Source organism: Anastrepha ludens, chromosome 4 (assembly GCF_028408465.1).
Source record: "Anastrepha ludens isolate Willacy chromosome 4, idAnaLude1.1, whole genome shotgun sequence".
Lineage (NCBI taxonomy): Eukaryota > Metazoa > Arthropoda > Insecta > Diptera > Tephritidae > Anastrepha > Anastrepha ludens.
The window spans coordinates 73508865-73521259 of record NC_071500.1 but is presented as its reverse complement, the minus strand read 5'-3'; the positions used below and the strand labels follow the sequence as shown (position 1 = coordinate 73521259).

General features: G+C 33.5%; 2 protein-coding genes across 3 annotated transcripts in view; one reads left to right on the top strand and one right to left on the bottom strand.

Annotated features, from left to right (window-relative positions):
• Positions 1-2655: 2655 nt before the first annotated feature.
• LOC128859794 (E3 ubiquitin-protein ligase listerin) overlaps positions 2656-12395 on the bottom strand; it is a 45951-nt gene continuing 36211 nt past the window's right edge. For both annotated transcript variants that reach the window (XM_054096879.1, XM_054096880.1), the window contains exons 13-17: positions 10700-10811; positions 9262-9473; positions 9011-9202; positions 4176-4343; positions 2656-2943 (exon numbers count right to left, since the gene is read on the bottom strand). In XM_054096879.1, coding sequence (XP_053952854.1) covers positions 2884-2943; positions 4176-4343; positions 9011-9202; positions 9262-9473; positions 10700-10811 — 744 coding nt within the window. In that variant the 3' untranslated portion in view covers positions 2656-2883. The remainder of the gene's footprint in view (positions 2944-4175; positions 4344-9010; positions 9203-9261; positions 9474-10699; positions 10812-12395) is intronic.
• On the top strand, positions 9493-10817 carry LOC128859795 (uncharacterized). Its single transcript, XM_054096882.1, has 2 exons — positions 9493-10313; positions 10401-10817. The coding sequence occupies exons 1-2, from the start codon at positions 9554-9556 to the stop codon at positions 10703-10705; spliced, it is 1065 nt and encodes a 354-aa protein (XP_053952857.1). The 5' UTR covers positions 9493-9553; the 3' UTR covers positions 10706-10817.

Below are 12395 nucleotides of genomic sequence, written 5' to 3'. Positions count from 1 at the left end.
AGCAAAATACAAGGTTGTTCATTAAGTTTTCCGATTCAATATGAGGGCGTTGCTACTCCTTTTTTTCTTTGTTATGTTATTACACTCTTCATATGAACGTATGTGAAGTTTCATTTCAATCTGTAAATTCATTCATTATTTACAAGGCATTTAGTATCGACTTGTCATAGCATTTTCTGCAATGGAAAAAATTAAGGTTTAAAAGCAAAAGTACTTTGTGAGCGAATGTTGAAAGTGTATAAGGACTTTTCGCCACAAATTGGTATAATAGAAAGATGGGTTGCTGAATTTAAACAGGGAGACGATCCACGTCAAGGACGTCCAAAAACAGAAACAACACCAAAAATCGTAGAAAAACTACAGGATATCGGAATGGATAATCGTGACTGAGTGACTGAAAGAAATTTAGTATTAGCCTAAGATTTAATAGAAAACGTGCTATATTGCTAAAACCGTTAACATATCTTCGAACGAGCGCTTCCGCACCATTTTGTTGCCACATCCTCCTAAAAAAAATAATAATCGAAAGTCGAATGTACGTAGACAGCGAAATTTGTAAACTCGCCTTATTTTTTGAACACACCTCGTACATGTGTTTAACAAGTTTTACCGATGCAATCGATTTATAAATAATATTTTAAATGATTGTTAATTTGTATTAAATGTGCTAACTACCGCCTTATATGCGTGACAATTTTTACAAAGGCTACACTCAATTTTTAAACTGAAAAATATTTACTTTAGAAAATAACTCTGAACTACATATTTTGAAAATTTTTATTAATATAATGCACCTAGTTGATCCTTTTTTACAATTTTTTTTCAACCTCGTTACTCGCTGGAGAAGTGATGTCGTTAACCTCGCGAAAGATATTTGGTTTTCTTGCTGAGATGGTCACTTGGTTTGTTTCATATACCTACTTTACTTTTGAGGTACCCCCACAGAAAAAAGGCCGTAAAGGTAAGATCGAGTAACCTGGGTGGCTTGTATATGCCACCGAAATGGCTTATCAGTTTGTAAGGGAGGAAATCACGCAGTATCGCCATGGTCTCTTTGGCGTGTGCGGCATGGCGTTACCTGATTCAAACTATGTGTGTGCACTGAAGGAAGGATGTTCTCTCATTATTGGCGGAAATAAATTGTTAGTGCAACGATAAAAAATACTATCCACGGAAATTGCTTGCGTTTGACGATTTTCAAAACAATATGGTCCAATAATTCCACTGCTTGACAATGTACACCGAACCATCACTCTGGGACTGTGAAGTGGCTGATGTGGTTTTAATAGAGGGTTTTGCCCTTTAGGTGACCAATAACGGTAATTTACTTATTTACACTTCCATTGAAATGAAAATAAGTTTCATCTTTCCAAAAGATAGTATTTAGGTTAGGCCTAAGTGCTTACGCGATTTGAGTTTTGAAGGGGTAAAGTCTAAGATCCTTCCTCAATATTTCATGCACAATAATTTTTGAAAATCCTAGAGAATTTCGCCGGCTTTTATGTATGTACTTGGCGTTCTTGAATAAGGAAGTCGGAACTTTGCTAGGTCTCACCTTCATGTTGCAATTTCTGCTGGAAGAATTTACCAACCAGGAGGCGGAAAAGATGTTTTTCATTAATGGCCCAATCAATATTTTCCAGCTTTGGGACCTATGTATTAAATATTTACTCTGCTCTAAATGGATAAAAATCGGCATCACGGAAGAGGAAATATTATATTAGAGGCTGAATGGAGTTTCGTATGGGTTTCCCGGTGTAATTTTTTGTGGGTACGTGGAAAAATAGTTGGATTACATTTTTGTATATACATTTTTTAACATAAATTTTAAAGATTTCGACTACTGAAACCTTATACAATAGATTAATTTAATGATTACGTATGAAGTATGTCTAATAGAAGCTTCATCGCCATAACTTGTAAACTGTTTCCAAACAACTCGATTCTAACAAATTGTATTGTATATTCAATAAAATCTATAGTCACCATCATTAGCTATAATGGCTTTACATATTGGAGTCATACTTTGAGTTAATTTCTGCGCAAGTTGTGGAGGTAGTTGACTACACAACGGTAAACACAAATAAACGGAGAAGCAGCCCCAAACGTGAACCTTAACTATATGCTGCGTTGAAGTTGCCGATTATCATCAGTGCACCAGTGCAACTACGCCCAAAAGGAAGATTCATTCATGAATATGATGTTTGGCCAATTCCGTTCTGAATTTGCCGTACTTACGAGAAAGTTTTTTAATGAGTGATAAAGTGGTCCGGAAATTCAGGTCTTCTGCTCGAAACTTCCTCGAATAATGTATTTGGATACATTAACACCACTTTTCTTTAAAACTGATTCAGCGTCACTCAACTAAATTCGGCTATGTCACAAACAAATCAGTGAGCTTCTGTTTTTGCTTTGGAGATGTATTTTGTTTGGACCTCGTCCGGTGAAGTCATCAACGTTTTTAACTTTACAGAACTCATTTTGTAAGAACAACGTACGCTTTCTAAATTCCTCACAAAATTAATAATTTGCACAACACGTATTCTGAAGTATATTCTTCTTCTTTTTAAGAGCATTTAAATCTAAGTTTAAATTTTGCCGGTCATGCTTCCATTAGACAGACTGTATATTATTAAAGAGCTCATCAACAATAAATTACAAGTTTCATACAAGTATATTTTACATAAAAACGAATTTATAATGACAATTCGCATATAGGTACATATATGTATGCACATACGATGGATGACATATGCATATGCATTCTGTTTTTGTGTTGCTCTAATTTCTAATTATAATAATAGTATGCCTCAAAGTAGTATATTAAAACTCCTTATTGCTTGTTTGTTATTCCATGTGTAGTCTACGAGGGTTTCTAAATTTTTAGAAAACGTTTCGGCAAATGGGGCATGTCGATTTACTGCTCGTAGTAAACCACTTGTACTGAAAAGAGAGAAAAAAATAGAAATTATGTTAACTACAACTACATATTAATGTATTTATACATAAATAATTCAACGACATATCTAAATGAATGTGGCAAGTAGCTTGTTTCGTCGGGTCAGTTGTGGAACTGATGGGTGCGTACTTTATTTTTTAATAATAAGAGGGTTAGGAAGTTGGATATAATTATTTTAGGGAGACCCTCATTAAACACAAATCTAACTTACGAGAAAATAATTATTATTAAAGAAGCCAATAAATAAAAACCTCCCCGCATATCTTATATATGCATGGGCTAAATTATATTTCCAAGATGTAAAGATATTTTGCACTCGACAAAAAGATTTGTTCATGCTAGGAAAAAAATTAATCAAATTTGAAACTTGTTGAATACAGCGAAAAATGGAACTAATCCAAGTTTTAGTGGGGTCACTCCGACGCACTCGGTTTAAGGGTATACTAAAGTACTCAGTAATCCTGCTAGGAGTTGCGACGAGTTATATACCTTGATCAAAAAGTTTCCAGAATATATTCAGAAAATTCAAGTTGGTTCCTCGAAATTGATATTTTCGTCTTCAAAGTACCCGCCCCCCATCAACTGCAACACTGGCATAAGTGTTTCATCGAACTCTCAAAACATTTCTGGAACTCTATTTTCGGTATAGCCATCAGAGCCGCCTTTGACTTTTCCATTATTTTCTTTTGTTGTTGCAAATTCAAAAACTTTAAACATTTAAAACTGTGAAAAATCGATTTACTCATGATGGGGTAACTTTTACAAATGTCAAGCAATGGCGATACAATTTTGATAGATAGGAATATTGGTTACAGATTTGGCAACTTAACAAAAAATAAAACGAAGTGAAATTAGTTGACTTGAGTGTCACTTGGCAGTTGTTGCTGGAACCTTTTGATCGAGGTGATGGCTAAATTTTACTGACATTCACGAATGATAGAATACAAGATTGCGCCTTCCCAAGCCCTGTGACGTCAGCACAGAATACAAACAAATACAACAAACAAAAAGAAGAGAAAAAGTAAGCGAAAGTGACTGTAAATCCAAAAATATGGAATAAATCATACGCACACACATCCGTACGTGTATACATTTGCACGCAAAGGTTTATTTATTTTCTGTACTGGCGACACACAATTGTCAAATTCCACATAAATAAAGAAACGGTTTCGGAAGGCATCACGTTCACATTAATAATTTCTGATAATGCACTTACTAAACAAGATCCATGAAATTTCTTTTTGCACGTCTTACAGGTGAGTTTGGGCAGCTGACAAGTGTCCTGGTGAATTACAGTGTAGCATACATAGCATTCTTCAACTCCTTCAAATTTCTTATCCAGGCTGTTTTTCCATAGCGCTAGCCCATCAAGTATTGTTCCATTCTAAAAGCAAATGATGTAATTATCGATTAACTGTTTGAATGCCTCTAAAATATTTATATATGCTTCAAAAAAAATTAAGATTAAGAACGATATGCTTCTCCGTTTTGGCATATTTATTTGAAACGTGCATGTACCTATAAGTGTGTAAGTATATTATAAGGACGTGTACTTATCTGCATTTACACATAAATATTAAAAACAATATATTTTACATCTTACTTAGAAAACTAATCATCAAATGCAGTCCGTCTATTCTTTGCGTTTCAAAAACAACAAGGAAACGAGGGAAAAAGCAGGGTTAGCTTAAATAAGATGTATGCGTATGCCTCTCTGTTTACATATGTGATTGTTAAAATGGTTTCCAATATGCACTATATGTTCAGCATTGAAAGCTAAAGTTGAAGAAAATCCCACTCGAGCTTCGTTTCCCATTTTCCGTGGTAATTGCTAGTATTACTAAAATTGTGAGAAATATGTTACACCCGTATAGCACTTTATTATGAAACCTTAAATAAAAAATTCTTTTAAAATTTTTTTCCTCATCTATTTCATCCAATGCGATCTTATCTCTACAGTTTTTAAAATTCATGTTCATAACATTTTTTTCGATTGTTTAAAATAAATTGGAAAAGTAACAATCATTGACTCTTATTGAACATTTATTGAATTGGATAACTCGATTTCCACTAGATTTTTGGTTACAAATGTTGTTAACTAACAAATAATTTGCATTTTTAACAATAACTGATTTTTCATATCATGAATTAACTTTTAATTCTTTCTTTGTTATAAGTTTACAGCTCTTTGTTATTATACAATGGAAGCAGAGTTTTAATTGTTTGAAATGTTTATTTTCTTCAGATCGCATTATTTCATCTTCATAAGTAAAATGTTCTTCTATTTTTGATATATTTTATTTTTATTTGGTATTAGTACACTTTTTTATCAAATAATTATTCTTAAAGGTTGCTGTACTAATTGCAAATATTTTAATGTGTTAAAATCAATATTATATTTCGCAATTTCGTGATTTGTTGGAATATTAGGGTTAACGACCCCATTTTTTGCTGAAACAACGTTATCCTGCATTTCTTCTATCATATTTTACTTTTTAACAATTGAATTTGTATCATTTGCTCTAAATACATACAGTCTGTCTAATGGAAACTATTTGACCAATTCAATTCTAACAAACTGTATTGCATATATATATATACGTGTATATATATATAAATATATATATATAATTGGCGTTTACACCCTTTTTAGGTATTTGGCCGAGCTCCTACTCCTATTTGTGGTGTGCGTCTTGATGTTGTTCCACGAATGGAGGGACCTACAGATTCAAGCCGACTCCGAATGGCAGATATTTTTATGCGGAGCTTTTTAACGGCAGAAATACACTCGGGGCCTGCCATTGCCTGCTGAGAGGCGACCGCTATTAGAAAAACTGTTTCTTCATTTTGGTCTTTCAACGAGATTCGAACCTACGTTCTCTCTGTGAACTCCGAATGGTAGTCACGCTCCAACCCATTCGGCTACGGCGGCCGTATTGTATGGGATTATAATATTGATTATACGCAATATAATCAAATAATTTTTTTACCACCATCATTAGCTATAATGACTTTACATATTGGAGTCATAGTTTGAGTTAATTTCAGCGTAAGTTGTGGAGGTAGCCGACTCCAAATCAGCCGAATTTGCTTCAATAACTGTTTGACCGTCCATATTTGTTTCCCTTTGTGCTTTTGTTGAACTATTTATTGCCCAAACATTTTCAATATGATTGGAATCAGGCGACATTTCAATCCCATTTTTCTGTTTCCACTCTACACAGCTCTACACCACATCGATGCTTAGGATCGTTGCCTTCTTGTAAAACTCAAAGTTGGCTAGTTCTTCTAAACATCTTCGCAGCTGACGGTAATAATACTTTTTGGTGAATTTTATTCATCAAAAATACTTTTAAATTGGCGGTAAACACAAATAAATGGAGACGCAGCCCCAAACATAAACCTTAACTACATGTTTAGTAATGCGTTGTAGTTGTCGATTTTCAGCAGTACACCAGTACCGACGTATACAAATATTCGCCCATATGAAAGATTCATCCGTAAATATTACGCTTGCCCAATTCCGTTTGGAATTTACCTTATCCATGTCCATGCTAATTTTTTCCAATGGGTGATAATAAGAGCAAAGTGCTCCGGAATTTGAGGTCTTCTGCCCGTAACCATTCTCGAATGGTATATTTAGATTCGTTAACATCACTTTTCGTTCAAATATAAATTCGGCTTTGTCACAAACAAATCAATGATTTTGGAGAGACATTTTTTTGGGCCTCGTTCTGCGAAGCGTCAACGGTTTTAACTTCAGTACACTGCATTCATCTGTGGAATAGCATCAAGACGCACGCCACAAGTAGGATAGGAGCTAGCCAAACATCCGAAAAGGATTTAACCGCCATTGCGCCCAGTTATTTATGAACTTCTTCGGCTTCTTTAAATACTTTTCTGCAGATGCACGTGACATTTTTAGGCTTGTGTGTTAGAGTATGTACATAGGAAGACTGCTTGAAATCGTTTTTCATATGCGGATTTCATTTTGTAAAAACAACGTACGCTTTCTAAAATTCTCACAAAAATAACAAATACAATAAAATAAAAACGCGTTTTGCGAAAAGGATACGCCTATTTAGCAGAATTAAAATTTAAACGGAACTCTAAGTTTTATTTTGCCGGTCACACTTCTCATAAACAGACTTAAAGAAATGTTCACGCTCAAAAACCATGGCAGCGGAGAAGCAGGTTGCTGATGGGTTTCTCATAACCTGATCTCTCAAAAGCTCAACACAAAAACACAATACTTGAAATATAATTATTTTTGTTTATTATGCTGCATTTGAGATACGCAGAAAGTTAATAGAACATAGTTACCATCACAGTCTATTAAAATGCAACTTCATAACTGTTCTTATCCAAACATATATTCTCTACTAGTATTGTTATTGTCAATTAATACATTTCATTTGCTGAAACCAGGCGGGCGTGTGCTTTATTCTTTAGACACTCTATTTCTCTTGTTCTTGTGGTCATAAGTTTGATTAGTGTGAACCAAAAGTTCAGCACCCGAAGCGCAACGAACTGTTTCATATGTTTTGTGTTACTATACAGCTAGCAGATGTACAATTCCTGCATGTTAAACCTATTAAAAGCTGATAAGTTTTTATTGCAAAGTTTGCGCGACTGTGCACCGAAACTCTATCCGTACGTGCAGACCAGGTAGGTAAAAACACCTTTTATAATGTCATAGGCTTTTAAAGAAAGATTCCACAGAGAATACCTTAAAACTAGATAATTAGTTGAAATTTAAACGACAAATGTATCCGTGCGCTCTTTCCGTTTTTTTTCAATGGAAGGAAAGTCTATGTCTGTGAAAATGAAATCAAAGTGCCATACATATCAGTATCTATTTTCAAAAAGTTTCTGGTGTGAGAAATAAATCAAACATTGTAAATGATTAGAGCTCGCTATAGTTTTCATGACATTTTTCGACCCTCATTTTGTGAAATGACGCAATTTCAAGGGGGACAGTAATTAGAAGACGCTTACACTCGTAATATAATTATTGTAGTATAGGGTTATTCAATAGGTGCACTTCAACTTTTTTCCGATAGGGAGGGCGAACGACGCAATACTTTTTATTTTTCGCTTGTCATTTGTAAACTTCATTAGTATACATTTCATCATGGAATGCTACACACTTGAACAACGATTGCAAATCGTGCAAATTTTTTATGAAAATAATCGTTCTGTTGCTGCTACTTTAAGAGCTTTACGGCCATTTTACGGTCCATTTAACAAGCCGTCCCGTTTTGGGGTTATGTGAATTCATTGGTCTACAGTAACAAGCCGGCGACGATTTGTGAGCTCAGAGCCAATATTGAACGCGAAATTGCTGGAATTTCGGCCGATTTATGCAAAAGAGTGGTCGAAAATTGGGTTCAACGATTGGACTTCGTAAAACGTGCACGCGGTGGTCATGCAAAAGAAATCGAATTTCATACTTAAATGTATATGTTCGAACTCGATAATAAAAAAAATTAGTTAAAAAAGTCAAACCGTTTGTGTTTTATTCAAAAAAGTTCAAAAGTTGAAGCGCTCTTACTGAAAAATCCTATATAATTCAAAAAATGAAACTTTAAATATTTATTATTTCTTTAGAAATGCTATAAGAAAAGTTCACCTAATTCGAAATATAGGCGTATATTTTCTAAATCGATTCAATATTTTTTATATACATATTATAAGTATAGTATAGCACTTCATGCATATATCTTCATAAAACAATTAGTATGATTTTTTGGCAGCCACTAAAACCGCGGAATTGATGGCCGTAATCCCCATGTCTACGGGATTGAGTTTTTAATGCGGGGACCAGAGCTACCAATCTAAAATAAATGTTTATCCCAATCGATATATGTATATACATAAGTATAGTACGATGATTTGACGGTACAAATCGCCTGGTAGTCCCTTACAAATCGAGTGATCGTTACGCCCAAACTCAAATGTTATTTGCGTTTCTTGATATGGTACATGAGTCGTACACAAAATATCGTACACGAAAATATATTGGATCGTTCGTAGAAAATAAGTAATTACCTGATGAGTCAAAAATAAAGCCAACTGCATGCTGATATTGCGAGATGATAAGCGCCCACCCACAATTTTTCTGCAATCAACTTTAACGGGGCCCAAAGGATAATTTAATGGAAGTGTGATTGTAAGTTCCATTTGAACCTCATCCATAAAATATACTGCTAAAACTTCTCTGGTCGATAAATGTACGGTCACCTATAATTCTTAATCTTAGTAACGAATATTTAAGATTAGTTTTATTATTTGCATCTTACTTGCATATTTTCATGCTTCTCTTTATTTGCCCCTATAGATTTTAGCTCTTCATCGCAGATTAAAGATGATACAAAATTGGTTGTAAGTTTGTCCACAAACGCTTTTTGACGCGATGAAGAAATATTCCACCACTTACGAACTACAGCTGGTAGTTTTTTCAACACTTCGGTGTATAAATGGCAAGCATACCTTTCAAGACTTAAATTTTCATCTAAAAAATCGATCAAATGTCAGTAAAATAAAAATATTTCTTTCATTCTTAAAACTAGTTATCTTCATCGTAAATTAAAAATGTATTCAGCATTTGAAAAAATTCCAAGTACAATAGAAATTAAAATTGAACCCCCCAACAAACTAACAGTATCGAAAAAATTAGAGGCTGCAAAAAGTTTGCTTCACCAGCGGAAAACACAATGTTCTTCAATCAAACAACAACACAAAAAGACCAAGCGAGCCCCACTTTTATACGGATACAAATTTTTTTGCATTTGCCCGAAATATAATCCACAATATGCATGTAAGCATACAGGCAACGTAATAATTGATCGCGATGTGCTTACTAAAGAAGAACATCTGTGTTTCTTATCAACTCCACGGGAAAATCTAGCCGCTTCAAGAAAAAGGTCTAGATATTATCAGAAAAAAATTAGTAGGCCAAATTGCACAACACGCATAGATCAGTTAGCATTACCTGATTTGAAACGAGTTCGTGGGACACTAGAAGAATATAAGAATGCACTAAGAAAACGTCAAATAAACTCGTTAAAACAACAATTGGACAAGAGATCTAACGTTGTATCTTACAATATAAAAACTGCCCTTTCATATATCGAAGAAGAAAGACGTTTAAAAAAAGTCGCTAAACTGTTAAGGAAGCAAGAATGTCGCAAACTAAAAAAGTATATTCTTCGAAAGCAACAACGGCAAATAAGAAGAATTATTTGTGCTCTATTCGAGGAAATGAGGGACTTTTTACTTAATGACCAGTTTTTAATAGATCAGCAGTCAACTCTTTGTGCAATTATTTTGGAACAAATTCGAAACTTTACCGGTATGTTTACTGATACTTTATGTTAAACATTTCTAACTAATGTTACTTAAAAACAAATTTGTTAACATTTTGGATTCTTATTTCCAGATAGCGAGTTTTATACCACATCCAACTTACGAGAATATCAACAAGTTCTTGCAAATAATCTAACAGTATGGATTAATAAGTTTATTTCCAATCTTAATATACATATATCACCGCCTCCGGTTCCAACAGAACACATAGAACCAGAAACTTTCCTGCCGGTATCAGATTATATATCATGTTCCGAATCGATTGATAACGAAGAATGCCAAATAGAACAAAGTAACTTTTATTTTGATGAAATGAATGAAGAAGAAAATGACTACTTTCTCTACACTGAAGACACAATAACAAATACAAACCATTAATTTGTACCCCTGAAAGACTGTTGAAAATTTCACTTGTTGGAAGTTTGATGTCATGATTTTTCAAAATTTCAGTCGGCATCGCGCGTATTAGAAAATGCAAAAATTTCTGAAAAAAAAAACAACGATAAAATATAATGTATGTAAATTTCTGTAAAATCACATTTAAAATTTAATGTTTTTAGAGGAATAATATATACATGTACTTTATAAATATATTATGGTAGATATTTACGTCTCCTTATCTACATATGTAAATAAAATTCCGATTTAACTATTGAATTTGTATTTTATTGTTTTTATTCGCCTATGCGCAGTTTATTAGGTTTACCCCTTTTTGTATTGCCTTGTCATTACCACACAACTTCCACCATGGGGTGTTATACCACGCACAGAATTTAAAAAATCCGATAGTGCAGTGCTTAGCAGAGGTAGGTACGGCTCATTTCGTGCAGGCTCAGGCTTACATGGGCCTCACCTACAATTCCACATAAAACACTCAGAAGATATAACGAAAGAGGCCTATAATTTCGAAAAAATTATTTGGACTTGAAATATACATTTATTGTTTCATTTCGTTAAGAGCGTAAAATTATACGGGAATATTTATTTGTCCTTAGCAAACTTTTAAAATGTATAAACAAATTGTGTACTCTGTTCCCCAAATGTATAACAAACGATAACCAATTTCAACAATTTCTATTTGAATGTACTTGGGTTATTCCATATAATAAAAAATAATTAAATCATTTAATTTTACCAAATATGTACCCATGCTTATTTCGCATAGTCTGACGCGTTTTGGGAAACATCAGCGATTTTTAAAATATTTTTAATCGTAAAATAAAAAACAAAAAGTTTGACGCAACAGTTAAAATTAAGATTCCGAGGTACTATCAAGAACAAATCATCTTGACAAGAATAGTGCAGAAAATTGTTACCCCTGTCTTTGGCGTGTAGGTATATACTAGGGTTAAGAATTATTTTGGATGCCAAGTGGTACTGATAGCATGGTGACGGAATTTTCGAAATTCTGAAGATTCAAAAGTTATTTGGAGCTATTGGAGTTACTCGCAAAAGATTAACTAAAGTTATCATAAAGTAAGTTATGTTTGTACTGTATGTAGACTTTTGCCAAAGCTAATTTTGCGGCTTTTCCCCATAACTTTTTTATTTTATTTTAAAGAATGGATTTGTATTAGTTTACACAAAACACATTGAGCATTTTTGTTTTACTTATATTAAGCCTTTACCCTGAATAATATTTCACTCCTTTCCTGTTCATTATTTGTTTGGATTTAATTTAAATGGCCGGATCTATTCTACTGATTACTGCAGATTCGCTTTGTTTGACATTAAATAGTTTTTTTTATTCTGCTTTAATTCTACCTCAGTTTTCAAAAAATATTTTAAAAAATTAAAATAAAGACACTTCAAATGTGATAGTTTGGCTGGCTGGCAGTTTGATACTTTGCATCCTGATAAAGTTTAAAGCACCTCGGACACAGTATGCTCCGCGTGCTACAAAAACTTCTAATTCAATGATAAGTTTGACTGTTCTCGACAAAGTTTATTTATTTTTTATTAGATAATTCAATCAAAAATAAAATAAATTTATAATTAGCTTGTTTCATTGCAATGAGTGAAAGAAAATGTAACACTTCTTATAATTTACAGAGCAGAATATTAGAGC

Coding starts and splice junctions, on each gene's coding strand:
- LOC128859795 (XM_054096882.1), top strand. CDS start 9,554: ATGTATTCAGCATTTGAAAAAATTCCAAGTACAATAGAAATTAAAATT. Junction 10,314..10,400: donor ACAAATTCGAAACTTTACCG/GTATGTTTACTG, acceptor TCTTATTTCCAG/ATAGCGAGTTTTATACCACA.